Below are 21,178 nucleotides of genomic sequence, written 5' to 3' on the forward strand. Positions count from 1 at the left end.
GATACTGATGTCCACTGATGCAGGGCTGCGGGGTAGCAGGATTGATACTGATGTCCACTGATGCAGGGCTGCGGGGTAGCAGGATTGATACTGATCACCGATGCAGGGCTGCGGAGTAGCAGAATTGATACTGATCACTGATGCATGACTGGACGCTCACTGGCATTCACCAATGCATTGGAAAAGGGTGGATCCCTGGACATTTGTAGGTGAACCTGATAGCTGCAGCTGAAGAAGCTGAGGGCTTCCTGGTATATCCAGGACTCTGCACACCTGTGCAGGCTCTGTTCTAGCTCTCTTCTGGGAGGTGGCTAGAGATGGCAGGCCAGCAAGTCACTTTCTTACCTGCTACTGCCTTGCTTTGGGCAGAGCAGCGCTTTTTTGGGGCAGGATATCTGTAAGCGCTGTTTGTGTACATGTCCTTTCTGCAGCCTATGCCCCTTCCCTGAGACTCGCCAAGGCATTGGGGTATTCCTAATGATGTCACCCTGAATTTTGACCAATTACTGTCTTTCCCTCCTAATGTTTGAGCAATGCTCTCTTGCCTCCAGTCACCTCTTACTCTGAGTCCTACCCCCCACGCTATTTCCTTTTCTCCCCGATAAATAAACTCACAGTTTAGATGTAAAAGAAGAGAAAATAAAGGGGGGGATAATTTCTTGGTTTCTCTTGGGAAAATATATTGGAAATACTTTCCTTGTAAATACATCGTAGCTGACATGTGTTCTGACTTCGGAATTCCCACTCATGCCTCACGCATCCCTTATTAGCCACGTCCTGCCGTACCTGCATCTTATTAAAGAAGGAGTTACCCTCCCAAGTGAGTTTCATGGCAGAGCCAATAAGAATCTGAGCATCCAGATCCTCAGCCCCATCACATCGATGCGGCCCAGGCTTCTACTCAGAGGGGAGTCTTGGGCACAGTTCTTAGTTGGCTCCCAGTGATCTTCAGTGCAGTCCAAAGGAGTATGTTACAAATCCCAGAGGGAGGGCTGCTGGCTCCCCTGGGCTGCTGGCCATTGGCTCGGCCAGGAATGACTATAAGGACCCACGGTGTGTGTTGGTAGTGGGCTCCAAATTCCCTTCCATCTTAGAAATGAAACACAGTATCCTTCCTTGTCCTTGTAGTTGGGCAGTGATTTCCCTACCTGGTCAGACAGAAGTGAGACAAAGGAATCAGGAGTTGATTCCATACTCTGCTTCCAGAGCTAAAAAGCCCTTGATTTGTGACTGTCATCCTGTCTGCTGAGCCCTGGACAGCTCTGACAAACCCCCAACCTGGCAAGCATCCGGCCCTCTTCTGTCTTTGGCAGTTTCCCAATGACTGAGGGTCCTGGAGCAACACTGGGAAACTCAGCTCTGGATTTTGGTTTCCCCGGAGTTGAAAGACTAAGGAAGGGAGATTTCTGGGCACCATTTAAAACGGGAGATATACATACCGACCTTCCCTCAACACTCACAGAATATCACAGAAAAGTGGGCAGAGGATGGGACGTGCTGTGAAGTGCTGGCCTCTAGACATAGCGCTGCATACATGAACTCCCTGAAGCTGTGGTTACCAACACAGAACCTGTACGAGATAAATCTAGTGAGACACCAGCAGGGAGGTAGGGTCCCAAAGCCACTCCTACCTAGGGAGCTACCGCAATTGTCAGCTGATAAAGGAAAACAGTCACTTTTGTGGGAAACAGCAGATTGGCTCCCAGGAAGTTGTCTGTGCTGTGGTGATGATCCCACAGTCACGCACACACAGGCAGCACCTGCTGAACTCAGTGGGTTATCTTTTTAAAAGAGGGAGAGTGGCCCTGAAGTCCAAAGGTTAGGGGTCAGGATGAGACAGACCACAGGGAATTGGAGGGAGAGTGTGAGGATGGATATGATTAACAGCATATTACATATATGTATGAGAATTTCAAAGAATAACCTCTTAAGAAAATAATCCCATGCCTTGGGAGGCAGAGACGGTCATATCTCTGTAAATTTCTGGACAGCCAAAACTACAGAGTGAGACCTTGTCTCAAAAAAAAAAAAAAAAAAAAAGGAAAGAAAAGGAGAGGAGGGCTTACAGTGAAGTCTCAGCAGTTTAGAGCACTTGTGGAGAAGCAAGGCACCTGTGCTTCACAGCCATTTATGTCTCTGGTGTCAGAGCATCTGATGCCCTCCCCTGGCTTCTGCAGGCTCCAGGTATACAAGTGGCCCACACACATACATGATACATGCGAGCAAAACATTCATGCCTACAAAATAAAATAAATGAAGCATTAAAATTTTTAAGTAAATAAATATTGAAAAAGAATTTAAAAATAGTCAAGGGGAGATAAATTCTTTGCTTTGTGTTTTTAGCATTTATTTCACCATTAGCATCATGTTATTGATATCAATTCTGTATAAAATGAAGGGAGAAAATCCAGCCCCAGACAAGCATACCATATGCTTCTGATGTGAGTTCTCTCTTTAAACAAATGCCTCAGTGGAAGGGACATTCTGAGATGGAGGCTGAGGGAAGGGCAGGAAGCCAAGTCAGTGAGAGGTGACTAAGATGACCAGGAGTGGCAGAAACCAAGCCAGTATCACAGGCTCATTCCCAAACTTCCTGCTTCTCCTCTGTAAGATATAGATTTGGCATCGCCTCTTCCAGAGAGCCCTTCCTGGTGTGTGCCCCACGAACAATCACCATCTGGGAAGCTCTACCTAGGTGGCCATAGTATTCGGATGGTCCCCTCTGCTCCCACCCAGGGCATCTCACTCCTGTCACTGAGAGGCCCATCTCGGGTCATCAATAGGCTTGTGTATGTCCTTCTACTGGGTCCTCGGGAAAGGATCTTTTTTGTCTTTTGTCTCTAGTACCTGACACATTGAAGCAGGCGGCTAAATGTTGCCTGAAGCTACATGCCAGACACCGGGAGCCAGGCAATGACAGAAGATGGTATGTCTTGATGCTTAACTAGTCTCTAAAGTCTGCAGCAGGGAAGCAGTGTGGGGCTTGAAGCTCATTGCATGTGCATCTGGTAGTGGGATTTCCTCCAATAGGGAGGGTGGGAAGACTTGGTTGCATGTCACCCATGGCTGGGAAGTTTGGATGGCTCCAGAGGGTGGCTTAGTCAGCAAAGTGTCTAAGTTCAGTCCCCAGAACCTGTGTGAAAACAAAAACTAAGACTTGGCATGGGGCCATGTGTTTATAATCCCAACCCTAGGGAAGTGGAGCACCTACTGGTGCTCTCTTGATCCCTGAGGTCAATAGGTAAATCCCTGGGGTTTCAGGCTGGCCAGCCTAGGCTGTTTAGCAAGCTCAAGGCCAGTGAGCGACTCTGCCAAGGAAACAAAAAGATAGAGGTACCTGGGAAATGACAGTCAAAGATGACCCCAGCCTACACACATGCACACATGCAAACCCATCTTAACAGATGTGAACATAGCACATACACATATATGGACATGTGTGTGCATACATACACAGAAGACTTGCAGAACATGAAAAGGAACCCAAGGAGCCCCTTTCTACTAGGAGTGCATGAGTGCCCATATCCTGGTATCAGAGGGCAAGGGCTCTGTATGTCATTATATCCGAATCTTTACTGTGCACCCCTGGTCCAGACAACTGTGTATAGATGAAGGCTTAAACAGGAAGAGGCAGGGGTAAGCATCAAGCCAAATGATGAAATGAGGGAAGGTAGAGATTGTCAAAGATGGCAAAGAAACTACTCTGGTCTGGTGATGGGAAGGAGGCTACTGTTGCTCTCTTGATCCCGGAGGTTCTAACCAGCATAGTAACATTGAGTCAGGATGGCCGGCCATCTGTTGAGGAAAGAGGAACTTGGGAGCAGTGCTGGGAAGTCCTAGCAGGACAGGTCTATAGGGAGGGTTTTCTTCCTTTTATTACACTTATCTCCCTCCAGCACTTGGAACTGGAGACATTTCTCAGATTCCTCGAGTCCCCAGGGCAGGGCCGGGAGGGGGGGGGCAGTTTAAACAAATGAGTCTGGACACAGGCATGTGGAGTGTGGCCGAGGGAGCAGGAGGAGGGGGAGGGAACTGCAGGGCTGGAGAGAGTGAAGCTCTATTTTGAGTGACAGACTGATGGCACAGACCCCTGCCATTCTTTCACAGGGGTTCCTCCTCTGTGTTCCCCAGTTTCAACTCCTGTTCTGGCTCATGTCATCCCACATCCTTAGGATCTGATGCTTTCTTACTGAGCTATTCTGTCTTTTGCTTGCATTTGGTACGTTCTCCAGTCTTCCCTCTTTAAAAAGCCAATCAGTGTGTGTGTGTCCATATTTGTTCACACATGCGCAGGTACGTGTGTGAGTGTATGTATGTGGAGGCAGGGGACAGCCTGGGCTGCTGTCCTTCAGGTGTTATGCACTATTGTTTTCGAGACAGGGTCTCCAAGGCCTGGAAATCACAAACTAGGCTATGGTGGCTGGTCTGCTGTTCCCAGGATCCACCTGTCTCCACCTCCCAGCACTGAGATCCTAAGTGTGTATCCCCATGCCTGTTTGTTTTTATGTGGCTTCTGGGGATCCAACACAGGTCCTTTAAGGCAGACACTCCATCAACTTAACCATCTCCTTAGCTCTTCTCCATCCTTCTCAAAGAAGCCATCTCCAAACAACAATGATGCAAAGACCTACAGTGTATCCATGGACCAGGTACTGTGGGCCAGGTACTAGCCTCCAGGCCCCAACTACCTCATTCAAGTCACAAGAAAAGGTGAGGTCATTGTCAGGTTGATCTCTAGCTGACACCTGATGAAGCACCCCCAAACAGGATGAGTAAACCAAGAAAGCAAGAACCCTCTTAAGTTATCTGGTGGTGGCAAAGCCCCACTCTCTCTACTCAGAGCTATGAAACTTTAAGGTTGGCTGCATTTGAGTCCTCAGGGAGCTTTTGCTGTGCTGTAGATCTGGTTCTAGGCAGGATGAAAACTTTCTCCCACCTACCTGGGATCTGCAGGAGACCTAATTGTTGAGCTCCAGGTAAGGGTACAGTGTGCAGGATTCTTGAGCAATCGCTTCCCTTATGGAACACATGAGTACCCCAACCCTTGGGAGAGGAACCGCCCTGACTTCTTGCTTCCCGAAGAGACCCTTCTTTACTGCTCAGTGCTCTGGTGGTGCCTCAGGGACACCTGGGAAACTGTGCAGAGGGAAACCTTCAACTTTCTTTCTCCAAGCCATGTGGGCATCTCTGGGGATAGGCCGAGGCTCACACCGTGTGGGAAAGAAAACCCGACTACTCATCCTCTCTCCCTCCCAGCCCATCCTCAGGAAAGAGGCGAGGCATCTGACCCATAACTCTGGAGGAACTGTGAGCCGGCCTGTTAACTCCCTTTCCCCCTTCTCTTGGATCTTCTGCCTGCAGGGTGGGTGCATCTGTCCAGTCTTGTGGGGAGGCCTACCATTGGTGACTGGGCTTGTGACTTGGCCTTGCTCACTAGGGAATTCAGAAATCTAAAGCCACGGATTCCCAACTGCTTTCTCAGAACTGTGGCAGCTATTCCGGCCTCCACGTGTCTGCTTCTTGGATCCATTTCTGCACTGGCCCTGAACTGGAGCAAGAGGAAGAAATGTTCTTGTATGGGCTTCAAAAACCCCCACATCGGGTACTTTATGGAGCTATTGTTGAATTTAATTAGCTGGCTTGTTCAAGTTGGCTACTTAGTCAGTGGTCAGTAAACACTGCTGCCTGGGATTTATAACCAAACCCTTTCTGATCTACATCACACCCTCCCAGGGGAACTGAACTCCTAGCCTCAAACCGCTCCCACCAGCTCAAGCTTGACAGTTAACTCTTTCATTACCACCGAGTTCATCACTAAACTTGAGGCCCTTGGTAGGGATTCACGAGAGGTGTGTCAGTGAGAATCACATGGATTCCTGGTGGAATAAACATGGTTGCCGACATGGTGCTACCACCCATGGGCAGTGGAGCCTGGCTGGTTCTCTTTCTGGACCGAGCTTCATCAGGTGTCACTGAGAGATCACAGTGGAAGTGACCTCGCCTATTTTGATATGAATTATGACGCCTGAAGCACCTAAAGTGGTACATAACTTATAGGAGCGATAAGGATAAATTAAATATGATGATGATGATGATGATGATGATGATGATGATGATGATGATGATGATGATTTAAGAGAGCAAGATTTGCTTTCCTGAACAAGTTCCTGGCTGACACTACTGCTAGTCACTTTGAGATAGTCAGATCTACGTGACAACAAAAAGCCAGTAAGCTGTAACTTTAATGGAAGTACCTGGTTGACCTGGATATCTCTAGGGCTGGCCACGGTTCCTCTGCTTTAGACTGGCCTGGACAGAGTTTTCTGTGTTCCAGCTATTTCAGGTTTCTTGAGTTGGAAAGATTCTTCATAAATGAGACTTTCCAGTTTTAAAATTTGGACAACCCTGACCACACCAGAATGAGCCCCTTGTCCTGTTGGCCTCTACCCAGGCCCTGGGCCCACCTACAGCTTTGGGCTTATTTGGTTTGGAGTGGAATCCATGTACCATGACTGTACCATGTAGCTGGGGAGGTTTTCATTCACAGTCACAGAGAAGAAGAGGTGAATTGTGGAAAAAGTTGGTATAAATACTGCCACAGAGGATGGCAGAAGCAGGTCAAAACTAAACTCCTGTGTCCAGATGGCCAGGAGGTGAGTTGGGACGCATTGCCACTGCAGATCCAGCAGAAAAGTGTAGTGAGAGACAGGAACTTGGGGACCTAGACACCCATGCAAGCAGGTAGCTTGCTGTGCAGTTTGGACCTGAAGCCAAGAGGAGGTGTGAGAGGGAAAGCTCAGAGTGTCAGGTGAGCAGAGCTGTAACCAGACTGCAGCGCTTCCCACATCAGTGCCCGAGGTGCTGTGGCAAGAGTCGTGTCCTCGGTACCTGAATGCAATGGGATGCTCCACACAGGTGAATGCAGGACTGACAAAGAGCACTTGTATGGAGACCTGACGGCTGTCAACGCCAGGTAATCTACAAACACAGAACATGGTGTGTGTGGCGGGGTGGGAGGGTGTAGGAGCTTTGGCCAGCTGGTCAAAATCTGTTTGTAACCCCAGTGTAGGGGGTTATGTTCTGTGACACTTGACCCAATAGTTTGATTTTTCTGTGCCCTCTCCATCAAACTTAAAACTGGAATGCTAGGACCTGTGTTGAAGAGTTGCTTGGGCTCCCTATGGAGATGAACGCTGAGCAAGTCAGTTGGTAGAGTGCTTGCACAACCTGCAGGAGACTGTGTCAACCCATGGCATGCCATCAGAACCTGGGATGCAGAGGCAGAAGGATCGGAAGCTGAAAGTCATCCGCGACTACATAGCAAGTCTGAAAGCCTGGGCTATGAGACCTCTGTCTGAGAAAAACCACAGTTTCTTTATATAAGAAAGAAATAACACAGAGGCCGTGCCTGTTGCAGAATAGCAGAGAACAATTAAGGCACTTCCGTGGTTTTGAACCTTGGGCCTGCCAGACCATCCCCAGAGAGAGGCAAGGTGGTCTAAAGAGAAAGGAGGGGCAGAGGTCTGGAGGAGTTCCCAGCTGCATCTGAGATCAGGAAAAGGAGGTTCCTGAGGGATCATTGGATTTGTCTGAGAGGGAGAAAAGCAGACATCCTGGCCCTGAACCTTGTCTGTGCCCCAGCATGCCTACTAAGTGCCAGGCCCTGCACCAGGCACTATCTAGTTCCTGCTAAAGTGTGGAGATGTGGTTCTTGAATGAGGAATGTCCTGACTGAGTGAGAGCAGCGGTGATTCAGGAAGCAGTCGATCAGTGTGGAGCTGAGTGGTGCCAGGATAGGGGAGGGCACCGGGAAAGCACTGGTAGGAAGACTCACCGGTGCGAGTCAGCAGAATGGGAAGGGCAGTGGGGAGGGCCTCCCTGTGGAGATGGACCTGTGGGAAGACACTCTAAGTGGAGGGAGGTTTTCCTTGGGGGCGGGGGCAGGATCCATCATGGGAACAGGCTCTGGGAGGACAGTGTTTGGGAAGGGGTGGGTTCAAGGGAGGCACCAGGTCTGGGGAGCAGAAGCCTCTGCAGAAAGTAGGGAACATGCATGAAGAGGGGACAGATCCGAGAGAAGGGTCTTAGGTGGGGTCACAGACGGAGTAACAGGATGCAAGAGGTGGATTTTCTCTGTGGGGTTTCCAGGATGGATGGATGGGTCAACATCCCAAGCACTGAGAAAGGGAGACCCTGTCAGTTCGTGGAGAGACTGAGTGCAGAGCTTGCAGACTTGTCAGGGATGAAAAGGGGGTGGTAGAAATGAGATGTTCATGCAGGGCTTGGAGATCGTGGGTGGGGGCTGGGCTCTAGATGAAATCTCAGCTCTGTGGAGAAAACTTCCTCTTACAACATTTGTGTGCAATATGCTGAGGGTTAAGGGGTAACAAAGGGTCATGGAGAAGAGTAGTAGAAGCTCCTGCCATCCATGCATTCCAGAGGCTGAGGCAGGAGGATTTAGGATCAGTTTAGGGCCTGTCTAGGGAGTTACATAGTGTGTTCCCGAACAGGCTGAGCTACAAAGTGAGATCTGGTCTCAGAAACTAAAATTAAAAGGGCTGGACAGATGACTCAGTAATTAAAAGCCCTGGCTGCTCTTGCAGAGGACCCAGGAGCTCAATTCTTATTGGGCTTACAGCCTTAGGTATCTCCAGCTCTAGGGGAGCTGCTGCCCTCCTCTGGCCTCTATGGGCACTGCATGCATATGGCACACATACAAGCATGCAGGCAAAATATTCATCCACATAAAATAAAACAAATAAAGCAAATTAAAAAATGAAAAATCAGATATGAAGGGTTCAGAAATCAAAATGTCTTGAGTTTACCTGGGAATTCTAGGTATGACTTAACCGCACAAATGTATAAAAGAACATTCCTTTCTGAGGGTCACTTGACACGTCTTGAGAGTGTTTAGCTAAGGTCCACATGCCTTCTAGTGGATACTGGAGAGGAAAAATACCTGGGTTCCTAGGATCTGCCGTGAATCCCTTTCTCTTCTTTGCACACCTGGCTGTTTGAATTTATTCATGAAGAAGGTACTTTCCCAGGGAATGGCCGGTACTAGAGGCGATTCTCTTGGCACCAAAATCTAGATGGAGCAAAGCTCGTTGTTATAAAAAATATAAATGAATACAAAACAAATCAAATACTGTGATTCTCTATGAACTAGGAGGGTGTGGGTGGACTGGGGTGACCAGAAAGGCCACTATTTGGCAAAAGTAGGGATACATGGAGAGGGGATACATGGAGAGGCGATAGATGGGGAGAAGGGGGGTGGAGGTTGGTATTGGGGAAGAGAGATGGGGACCAGAGACCCCAGGAGAAGGAGCAGAGCAGTTCTTGATTCTCTTTCAAAGCTAAGCTTTTTCAAGCTTTTATTACTTATCTAATTGTAGAATGATGAAGGACACATAGTCTTTGTGCAGGCTTAATGTATCACTACTTTAATACCGCATCTTATCATGGACAGTGTTGGGAATCCACTGAACGTAGCCATTCATTCGCTCTTATCGAGTTCCTGCCTCAGGGGAGAGGTCCCTGCCCTCCAGTCCTGGAGCAGTAAGTGGGTCACTGTGAAGGGAAGCGTGGTTGCTTGCAGTGGAGGAGGGAGGCCAGGGAGGGAGGAGAGATCAGGGTGCTGGGGGCCAGTTCTTGCATCGCAGATCAAGGCCGCTGGGTCAGGAAGCCACCCAGATTAAAGTAACGTATCTGCCTCCAGTCCTGCCCATCCAGGGACTGTGGGTAACATTTTTGGAAACATACAGGGAGTGGCTGGCCTGGGCTGCACTTCCTGGGAAATTGTGTCCGAGTTGGCCACTGTAGAGACGGGAACGACCAGCTTCATGGTTTTGCAGGACCCAGGGTAAGACAGAAATGTAAGGTTTCTTGTTTTAAACATATTAAGAGTTTTAAGCCAGTGGCAGAAGGGTGCAGATCTAGACCATACCCAGCTGGCATGCCCTGCAGACCAGATCACTTGGACCTCTCTGGGATCATGTGTGGTGAGCTGATGCGGCCGGATGGCTGCCTACAGCTGGGGCTCTGAGCCAGGCTGCTGTCTGAAGAGCCATGTTCTATTCTGAGAGCTGGATGGAGAGATGGTGAGGAGACTGGACTGACATGCTTATTTTAGGTAGTGCCGTGGCTCTGTGGACCCTTCTGCTTTGACTAGTGCTGCCGTTTATACCCTCTGATCTCTGCGCAGTGGAAAGGTTGTTTCTGAGTTTTGGAATTAGTTTGCATGCTTTCTGACTTCAATCCGGCAAGTTGCCGGTCTTTTCTGAGCCTTCATTTCCTTGTATATAAAAGAAACGTGTCTGGCCTTGGAGCACAGGCCTGTGATGCCAGCTCCTATGGAGGCGGAGGCAGGCGGATCATGGGAGCACAGGCCTGTGATGCCAGCTCCTATGGAGGCAGAGGCAGGCGGATCATGGGAGCACAGGCTTGTGATCCCAGCTTCTATGGAGGCTGGGGCAGGCAGATCATGGAAACACAGGCTTGTGATCCCAGCTCCTATGGAGGCTGGGGCAAGCAAATCGTGCATTTGAGTTAGGCCTGAGTTACACAGTGAGATCAAGTATAGTTGGGGCAACTTATCAAGACGCTGTTTCAGAACTTAGTTTCTTTTTTCAGCACTGAAGAGAGAACTCAGAAGTAGATGTGTACTCAGCTTTGCAAGGTTTAGTCCACAATGTCTAAAAAGTAAAAATGGACTTCAAATCATGTTTATGGGATGTTGAGATGATTAAATGCAACCGTAACTAGAAAAGTGGATTTCAGGCTTGGTGGATACCAAGGTCAAGGCCTGACTGAGCTGCAGAGTAAGCTCACAGCCAGCCCGGGTAATGGGGTCTGTCCCAAAATAAACAGTGAAAATGGGACTGGAGAGGACTGGGTGCTGGCCTGGTGCACTCAATGTGCAGATCTCCAACAAGACCAAAAACAGAGGAGGGGAGCGAGCTGGGCCAGGAACTAGGAGAGAGAGGGAGAAAGGGACAAGGTGCATGAACCCAGCCATGCTCTTAATACCCACTAGTCTCCTTTGAGAGATGTGTTGGTGTTTTGTTCTGTTTTGTTTGAGGTGTGGAGCTTTGGAACTGTTTAGGATGTATAATTGTCATCAATGTATTTCTTACGTCTCAGGTTCTCAGAAGTAGCTGATTTACCATGGCAGAGGCGGGGTATGCTCCAGTGTGAGACACACCCAGGAGAGTCCAGATGCATATGCTGGACACACACTACACATACACACACACCATACACATACACATACACACATACACCACACACACACATATACCACACATACACAAATCACATACACACCACACACACCACACATACACATACAATATGTGCACCACACACACGCCATACATACACACTACACACATACCATACCACATATACAGCACACCACATATACAGCACAATATACCAATATACCACACATGCACATAGATCTACACATCTACTCCATGTGTGCACATATGCCTTCTACACACCACACATACATAAGCTTTCTGAAAGTATACAACCACACACATGCACATAGATCTACATGTGTACTCCATGTACATGTACACATATGCCCTCCACACACCACACATAAACACAAACCATCTAAACGCATACAACTACACACATTTAATCTTTCAGTATGTACCATAAAAATTTATGCCACCTACACATTTTCATACTACACATATACATATGCTATCTACACACAACACATATGTACACGTTGTCTACACACATACACATGCAAATATACCATCTATACAACAAAACACATTTACCAACCATACACCATCTACACACACTACTCATGCATATATACCATCTATATACCATACAGGTACACACACCACATATGCACACATACACCCATCTGCACATATCATATATACCATCTATACATACACACACACCACACAGATGTACACTACGATCACATATTCTATCTACATATATACTCTACATGCATATATAATATATGCATAAACCACACATATTTTGTACATGTGCCATTTACCCACAGGAAATATACATATATTGCATCTAGTGCACCACATACATGCACTGTTATGCACATATATCATATACATATACCTTAAAAGCACATTGAACATTCACACATTCCACAGCCATATATCATCTACACATACTCTACATGCACATATACTATTCACATATACCATACAGATCTTTGCTATAAAGATGGTGCATGATTGACAGATGAGACTGTATGAACAAGCTGAGGAGGAACTGAAGGACCACCCCATAGGTGCCATTTTCATTTATCTTCTCGTATGTAGATCAGCATCTTTCCCTGTCCTTTGATCCCTGCCCTCCCTACCCTACTCTGTCTCCAATAGCTGAGGTTCATAACGCTCCATGATATTTTGTCATTATTGTAGAGTGGATCCATCTTGCCAGGCCACTGTTATTGCAGTGCACAGTGTTCTGTGTAGCTGGGTAAGACTGATCATTCCTTTCCTTCTCCAGTAGTGTGGATAGCTTCTCAGCACCAGGAAAGTTAGCCAGCAAGGGTGAATCTTTCAGGTCAGTACCAGCTGGAGTTCTCCACGCGCTATGGCTCATGGGTCTATGTTTTCAGCAATAGGGTCTTCTGTCAAGTTCTAGAGGATAATCAAGAGCATTGGCACTACCTGGTAATGTTTGGGGGCCTATGGGGCCTCACCAGCCAACATCTCCAAAAAAAGTAACCCATAATGCTGGGATTTTTAATTGTTAGCCTGTGTTGTCTAGTGGATTTATAACCCTTTCATAGGATAATCCCACTTCATATCTCTGCGTGTGCACAAATGTTCATATGTGTATAACACACACATACACACACACACTGTACCACTTTTCCAAAGGGTTGTGTTAGTCATCCCTCCTATGATTCTCTTCTACCCTACCCACCCATCCCCCAACCCATTTGACTTTTTCCAAGACCTCAGAGTCACCAGAACAACTCACAGGAAACCGAGAAACCCAAGTTAGAAGCTCTGAATCTGTAACATGTTTGAGAAAGCCCTGAACTGATCATGACTTAGGATATTGGGCAGGAACTCTGAGGTTTGGTGGTTCTGAGCAGATGTGGGTCGGAATCCTCTCTGTGTTGTCAAATGGCTGTAGGACCTTCTGCCATGTCCTGGCTCTCTTGGAACCACAGTTTTGTTGTTGCTGTTTGTTCCTTAATCACTACTTTCTGTGTGGGAGTACAGATATACACACAGATGTCATGCACATGTGTGTATAGACGCCAGATGTCAACCTGGAATGGTGTTCCTTAAGTGCTCTCCACCCTGCCTTGTGGATTCCTCACTAGTCTGGAGGTGACCAGTTTGATGAGGCAGTGGCCCAATGAGTGCCAGGGGTCTACCCGTCTCCCTGTCTCAGTGTTGGGATTTACAAGTGCAGGCTTCCACACATGGCTTCTCATGTTGGTCCTGGGAAATGGAACTCAGCACATCATATAAGCACATCAAGTGTTTTGTGAACTACCCATCTCTCTAGTCCCTAATTATGTCTTTCTACTGATACCATTGACCTTGGGTCTTTACTGGTATAAAATGTAGATCCATTCCAGTGCCTTTCATGCCATCAAATCTGAAGTATTAACATTATTCTGTCTTTAACTAAGACCAAGAAATAAATAACGCTGAAGTTCTAGGATGCAAGCTGTGCAGTGTGGAGTGATGAGGGTTCAGGGTCAGGGTTAGAGTGGTCTAAATGGGAACAGATTCGAGACATAGGAAGTCCTTCCTGCCTGACTTAGGGTGGAATGTGGGAAGCTGGGTTGCTCAGAATAGGGAAGTCCCTTGAGAAACCTTTGGGAAGAGATGGAGCCAGATAGTGAGAAAGGTTGGGGGTTGTAGAGTCCTTGGAGATCTTCAGTCAAAGGCAACTGTTACGTTGAGTGTGCTAGGTCTCAGAGAGAGAGACACTATGAGACACCATGACCGCTGACCCTCAAGTATAGTGACAGAGCTGGGACCAGTCCCATTCTCAGAGTATGGGGAAATGATGGCAGTGGGGGTGAGTGAAAGAGACTCTTACAGCTCATAGAAGGTGTTGACCCCATGGCTTTGTGTCCCCACAGGAAGAAGGAAGACTGTGGGGGAAAAGATACTGCAGTACTGGGGAGGCTTCCATGGATAGAAAAATGGGTCATGCTGGAGGCAGGTTCAGCCCCTCTGGCCTGAGCTCAAGTCGCTGGGCTTCCTTCTGCTCTTGTTTCCCGCTGTCCACCCCCAGCCCTGTGGCTTCTCAATTCTGCTCCTCTCTTTAAAGGGACACAACACACTGCTCTGGCCACCTCACCTTCCCACTCTCTGCCCACACTCAGTCACTGACTTCTGCTTTCCTTTCTTTTTCTTTTTAAATTTCAATCGATTGATTGATTGATTGATTGATTTGGGATGCAATGTTGAGAATTGAACCTGGAGTCTCATGAATGTTAGGCAAGCATTCTACCACTGAACTGTATCCCAGCTCTATTTGTAATGTGTCTATGAGTGTGTGTGTGTGTGTGTGTGTGTGTGTGCATGTGCATGCACACAGAAGGCAACCTCAGGTATTGCTCATCCACCTTCCTATCTTTTTGGACATATAATCTCTCACCAGCCTGGAACTGCCCAAGTAGGATAAACTGACTAGCCAGCAAACCAGCAAGCCCCACTGGTCCTCCTGTCTCCTCCCCAGCTCTGGGATCACACAAACAACTATGTCTGACATTTTTTCACATGGATTCTGGGGACTGAAGTGAGGTCCTCATGCTTGCAAGGGACACCTTTAGCAGCCGAGTCATCTCCCTAGACTCCAGCCCTGGTTTGATTAATGCACAATCATTGTGTATACCTGTGGAGTACAAGGCCACACATCCATACAGACTCATTTTCTGTAAGATCAAATCAGCGTAATTAGCCCTATCTGTCAACTCAAATTCCATCAGCTCTTCACTAATAGAGTGAGTTTGGAATGCAAGAAAAGGCCAGTTCCTTGATCTCAATTTCTCAGTTTCTGAAACTAAATCCGGGTGACTTCTGAATTCCAGTAGGCAATTCTTGTAAGGCTGGACCTAAGCATCCCATTGGTGGAATGTGTTTATGAGCAGGTACAGTCTCGTATGTGGTGGCCCTGAGGCCAGCAGCCATGTTGGTCTCCACCTACTGAGAACCCAGGTCCCAGTCCCTTTATGTCCATGGCCTTGTTCACCCCTTACAGAATGCCTGTGGAAGACTCGGTGATTATGTCAGTATCTCAGAGAAGGCACCTGAGCTCCTAGCTAGAAGATATGCTTAAGGTCACAACCAGCCAGAGAAGCAAAGTCAGGGGTCAAAGTTCAGGATGCCTGACTTCCAGACCTCTGCTCCTGGCATGACCAGCAAGTGGCTGGAGCTAAGAAAGCAGATGGGCAGAGGTATAAACAATTGCTGTGCCTATCTCCTCGGAAAGGAAATGTCACACAAGATAATGTCACAAGGCTACCGACCAACCAGAGCAGTAGTGGCTGTGAGCAGCTGTGTAAACTGTCTTAGCTCACATTCCTGATTGGCAGGCCCGGTAGGGGCGGAGAGCACAGGAGGCTGAGGAGACCGCAGATACAGGAAGCTGAGGGGTGAAGGCAAGAAGAGAGGGCCACAAGTCCTCTGGGTATCAGTCTGATCCTCGGAGAGTTCCACCATGCTCTAGCCTGGCCTCATTGCCTCAGCGTCTGGAAGCTTCTTTATGTCTCTCCACTCAACCCGAGAGGTCTTGCTCTGCAGCTCCTTTGGATTCACAAGGTTGGTGAGACAGAGGGATCTAGCTTTGGATTCTTCACCATTACCCATCTGCCCTCAGATTGGAGCCTGACAAAGCCTGACACTCAGACGCTAGGACCTTGTCTTACCCACTCTGGGGCTTAACATTGGCCGTGGTCAGCTTGGCAGAATCTAGAACTACCAGAGGCAACTCTCCTGGCTTGTCTGTGAGGGAGTCTCTCGATTAGGCTGACTGAGGTGCAATCTGTTCCCCAGGCTGTAGTCCCAGACTGCATAAAAAGAAGAAAGCAAGCTAGGTGCTAGCTCCCTCCTGCATCACTGACTACAGATGTGATGTAGTCAGCTGCCGAGCACTGCTCTACCCACGACTTTCCCATCATGAGGGAATATACCCCCAGAATTCCTTAAGTTGCTTCTGCCAGGAATTTTGTCCCAACAAAGACAGAGTAACAAGCACCACTCAGCTTGGTCACCAGTTGTCAAATCCCATAGAAAATCCCAGAGATCCTTCCTGGAGCGTCTGAAGTCTCTGTCACTATGGCCCAGGATAACAACTCCTCCATCCCAGCCCTACAACTCTGTTCTTACTCCTTGAAAAGGTTTCCGGTTGCTTGTCATCTGCTAGTGCCGAGCAGTTTCAATTGGTATTTCCTGGCTGCTTAGTAAAAGACCCTGTCTCCTGGTTTTCCGAGAACAGAGGGAATGGCTAAGTTGGCAGACCTATGGACTGAACACCCGCTGAGACAAGGCTTTGTTACCTATAGAAAGGAAGGTCACCAGAGAGGCGGGGATGCAGCCTCTGCCTTCAATGTGACTCAGATATGCACGAGGGCTGGTGTTTAATCAAGAAAAGAAGCACTGTCACATGGCTCTTTTAGACTGCTTTATTTAAGGCTGGTCTGAACCTATTCAAACACCTACCACACAATTTATAAGGAAAGATAAAAATGGAATCATTTTTTAAAAGTCCTAGAATGGCAATTAAAATGGGTTGTAATTTAAATGAGACCTACTAGGTAAATTGTTAGAAGTCCCAGAGTAAAGGGCTATTCTCTAGAAAGTTCCAGGGCACACATGTGCCATGTTTGCCTTCTTTATTTCACTGTAAGATTCTAGAGCTCGGTTCAAAGGAATACTTCAGTGTTAGTATAGCAAGTTCACAGGGCTACAGTAAAAACTTCTCACATTGCTGCACAGGGAAGGGGATGGCCGAAGAGTCACATGGGTATAGAGTTTGCTCGCTGATGGACCATGCCCCAGGTGTGGGCGAGGAGCGTGCAGGCATCTGGAGATGTAGGCGTCTGGAGATGTGGCTGTTAGAGTCACATGGGTACGGAGTTCACTCACTGATGGACCATGCCCCAGGTGTGGGCGAGGAGTGTGCAGGCATCTGGAGATGTGGCTGTTAGAGCCACATGGGTATAGAGTTAGCTCACTGATGGACCATGCCCCAGGTGTGGGCGAGGAGTGTGCAGGCATCTGGAGATGTGGCTGTTATCTCGTTGGGATTACGTGCTCGGCCCTGTCAGTATTTTCAGCAATGATGTAGTGACAGCTGTGGGTATGTCTTCATGTGGTAATAATCCAGACCAAGGAGAGAAAAGCTAAGTACCAAGACTCAAAAATAACTCAACAACCCCACCAAATGAAGTAAAGATTGGCAAGATGCTTCCCAGGTAAAGGTGATTGCCACCAAACCTGGCGATTGGAGTGGATTCCTGGAATGCACATGGCAGGAGCAGAGAACTGAGTCCCATCGGTTACCCTGACTTCTGCACGTGCATCACGGTATGCAAATGTTTGTGAGTGAACATGCGCACACAACACACGCACACAGAACAAACAAACAAATCCTACATCTATATTTAGATAAAATGGAGCTCTGTGTGTAAGATGGTGGGGAGATGACCTGAGAAAGACTGGATATATGAATCTTGTTAGTCTCCTCGTTAAATCCACTCAGGTCATCTGAGGTGTGTTAGGAACTAGAGGTGGAGGATGGATCTGCCCTGAAGAGGTCTGTGTGCCAATGGCCTAGCTTAAGCAGTCCAGGGCAGCCATGGCAACCATGGTGGGAGGCAGTGCTCCTCCTCCAGCTGGCACCTCTCTGAGTGAGGGTTCCCCAGGGGCAAGCTAATGAATTAACCCCTTCTGTTCCAACCCACCAGCCAGTCCCAGTTCCTGGTCAGAGTAGTGTCCTTTGTTCTTGGTGGGTATGAAAAGAGCATCTGACACCATCCCAAAGGGCAGCCTCATCTGACCTGGGCTTTAATCTCCCAACTCTCCTCATACCGAGGGCACTGGCCTTCAAGGCAGATGGGTGAGCCGTTGCCTTGTGGATATGCTGTGCTACTTGAATCTGAGTACTAGAGAATGGGTGGGAGCTACGAAGGCTCTTTCCACCCTCGCTCCTCTGGAGGCTTGAGCCTCAGGATCTGAGTCCTCCAATTAGCTCGGAGCTCTTCCAACAGTTGTCTTCTCCCCTCCCCTCCCATCGCCTTAAAGCCATCTCTCCCCAGCCCTGAAATGGATCAGATCAATGAACTTGGCTGTATGTTGATCCTCCAGGGGCAGGGAACTCCTTGAATAGCCTCATCACAGGTATGGGAAACATCAGATAGACACCAACTCTGACCACCTGAAGGTCCCAGGTGTGACTGCTATCCTCTTCATGTCTCCAGGGACAAAGAAAGGGAACAGGGAAATGTCCACATCACAAACACCTGCGAGTCTGCTGAGGGCAGATGAGCAACTCCAGGTGAAGACAGAAGACGCAGAGTCTGAGAGAGGGGACAGGCCTTTGATAGTGAGCTGATGGCCCCCAACAGTCTCCATAACACGAGTTCTGAAGGCACAGTGGCCTCTGTCCCTACTTTTCTCATATCCACCTGTTCTCTCTGTCCTGTTACCTAGATTGTGCCAATGAGGACCTAAGGCATCTGCCTGCTGACCATCCCAGCCTGCAGTGACCATGGCTCTGAGCAAGAGGAGTCACCATGGCCTGGGCTTCCTTTGCTGCTTTGGAGGCAATGACCTCCCTGAGATCGACCTCCGGGACAACCACCCGTTACAGTATCTGGAGTTCTCTGGTCCCATGCCGAACCCAGAGGAGCTCAACGTCCGCTTTGCAGAGCTGGTGGTCAGTGAGGGAGGGGTGGAGAGGGCGCTGATGCTGGGTAGTGGGTGAATAGACAGCCAAGAGGGGAGAGGGCGGGAGTCAGTGCCCAGTTCTCTGCTCCACAAAGCTCTTCTCAAGGGTGAGGCAGTTGCTTCCCAGAGCACCCTCGCTGTAGAGGAAACAGACCCTCGCTGAAGCACACAGCACAAACTGGCCTGCAGGACAAGCAATCTGCCTCAGTTCCTTTTGATTCTGGGTCGTCTCGTGCTGGACCAGCCTGGCTGCCATTAAAGGGGTCAGATCGTGAAAAGAGACTTTGAGAACTCTGATAGCTTTCTCTCAGTTGCTTTCTGGAATTCCTGTCAGGGTCTTTAATTTCAGAAGCAAGCAGAAAGGGGTTCTAGAGAGGACTCTGAGAGCCTCGGACCAGGAGGATGAATAACTGGAAATATGGAGGCACAGATATCTGGCTCCTGGGGCCTGACTGAGATCTAAGAAGACCATCTCCTGGTCTGTGAAGAGAACATTGACGCAAGAGTTTCTCCTTGTCACTAAACCTGTAGACATGTTTAATTGCAAAGGCAGGAAAGCTGGTTAGCATTGTTTTAAGCATGCGGTATGTGCTGGCCAGTGGCTAAGCTGCTGGCCACCTGAGCTGAGCAGAGCTGAGCTGCTCATCACCCCCAGCAGGACAGAAAGAAAGAGTGAAATAATGAGCCAGATGTAGCGGTGCACTTGGGAAGTAGGGACAGCAGGAAGATCAGGAGTTCAAGGTCATCCTTGACAGCAGGAAGATCAGGAGTTCAAGGTCATCCTTGGCTACATAGTGAGTTCCAGACCAGTCTATGCTGTAAGAGAAACTATCTCAAAAAAAGAAGAAAAAAAATGAAAAAGAAAAGGGAAAATGTAAACTATATTACTGACATTCCTTACATTTATTAAACTGTTGAGATGGTCATATTTTAAGTATATTAATTGGAATAAAATGTAGCATTAAAGTTAACTTCATTAATTTTTCCTCTTTAATATTTTTGTGTGACTAGAACATTTTTAAATATGCCACTTTCACTATATTTCTATTTAACAGTTCTGACCTAGGAAAGGAGAAGTCTTAAACATTCTCTCTAAAGCCCTAGGGCTGGAGAGATGATGGTTCAGTGGTTAAGAATGTTTGCTGCTCTTACAAACACAGTGTGGTTCCCAGCACCACACTGAGTGGTTTTTAACTGCCTGTTATTTCAGCTCCAGAGGATCTGATGCCCACTTCTGGCTTCCAAGTGTACCTACACTCATATCCTCATAACACACACACACACACACACACACACACACACACACACACACACACACACACACACACCAAACAAACCATGCAGCTCCTTAGAAGCCCCTCAGCAAGTCAAACCTGTAAAATCATTCAAATTACCAAGACCCCAAAATATGACCACCCTAGAGGCTTGCTCCTCAGGAAGTATAGTCCAGTTCTGTGGAGCCCTGAGCCTTGCACCACCTCACCTGGTGTCCTGTAGGGTTGAGTGTCAATGCCTCCTTTGGGATGGTGTCCCATTCCCACCGCTCAGACTCTGGCCCTCACCCCTCTGGCTCAGCTTCTCCAGCCCATGCTAAACTTGAAGGACACAGGAAAATTCGGAGGAGAAATTCAATAGGCAGGCAGAAAGGTGGGAAGATCTGAGAAAGGCAAGACCATATAATGGCATGGCCATTAACCTAAGGTGTTGGCAGACCTTGTAAAGACAAGCAATCCTGCCCCGGATGCATCAGACAAGGGACAGTGAAACAAAAGTGGGAAAGGCAGGAACAAGCTGGCCTGAAGCAGAAAGGGGATGCATGAGAACAAAGAGGTGTGCACAGGAAGAAAGGGAGACTGGGCAGAGGCGAGGCTAGGGGCTCTGCTTCTAGTAGAACAAGAGTTGCCTTATGGTGTGGTGTGCTCCCTGGGAAGAGGATCATAGGCTGCAGGGTAGTTTGGGGTGTTCTGAGCTCCTGTACGGCTTCATACACAGGCATGATTCTTCTTGTCTTCATAGGATGAATTGGACCTCACAGACAAAAACCGAGAGGCTGTGTTTGCACTACCACCCGAGAAGAAATGGCAGATCTACTGCAGCAAAAGGAAGGTAGTCACCCCCTCAGACCCTCAGACCCTCCTGCTCCGCCTCGGGTCACCCCTACAGACCCTCCTGCTCCACCTCAGAGATCACCCCCTCAGACCCTCCTGCTCTGCCTCAGGGGTCACCCCTTAGACCCTCCTGCTCCACCTCAG

The 21,178-nt window shown here is 48.2% G+C and overlaps 1 protein-coding gene across 4 annotated transcripts in view; it reads left to right on the forward strand.

Moving 5' to 3' along the window:
- Daam2 (dishevelled associated activator of morphogenesis 2) overlaps positions 1–21,178 on the forward strand; it is a 111,571-nt gene that overhangs the window by 44,154 nt on the left and 46,239 nt on the right. For all 4 annotated transcript variants that reach the window (XM_005359681.3, XM_026785478.1, XM_013350957.2 and 1 more), the window contains exons 2-3: positions 18,690–18,915; positions 20,943–21,032. In XM_005359681.3, the coding sequence (XP_005359738.1) occupies positions 18,748–18,915; positions 20,943–21,032 (258 nt within the window). In that variant the 5' untranslated portion in view covers positions 18,690–18,747. The remainder of the gene's footprint in view (positions 1–18,689; positions 18,916–20,942; positions 21,033–21,178) is intronic.

Source organism: Microtus ochrogaster, linkage group LG2 (genome assembly GCF_000317375.1).
Source record: "Microtus ochrogaster isolate Prairie Vole_2 linkage group LG2, MicOch1.0, whole genome shotgun sequence".
Lineage (NCBI taxonomy): Eukaryota > Metazoa > Chordata > Mammalia > Rodentia > Cricetidae > Microtus > Microtus ochrogaster.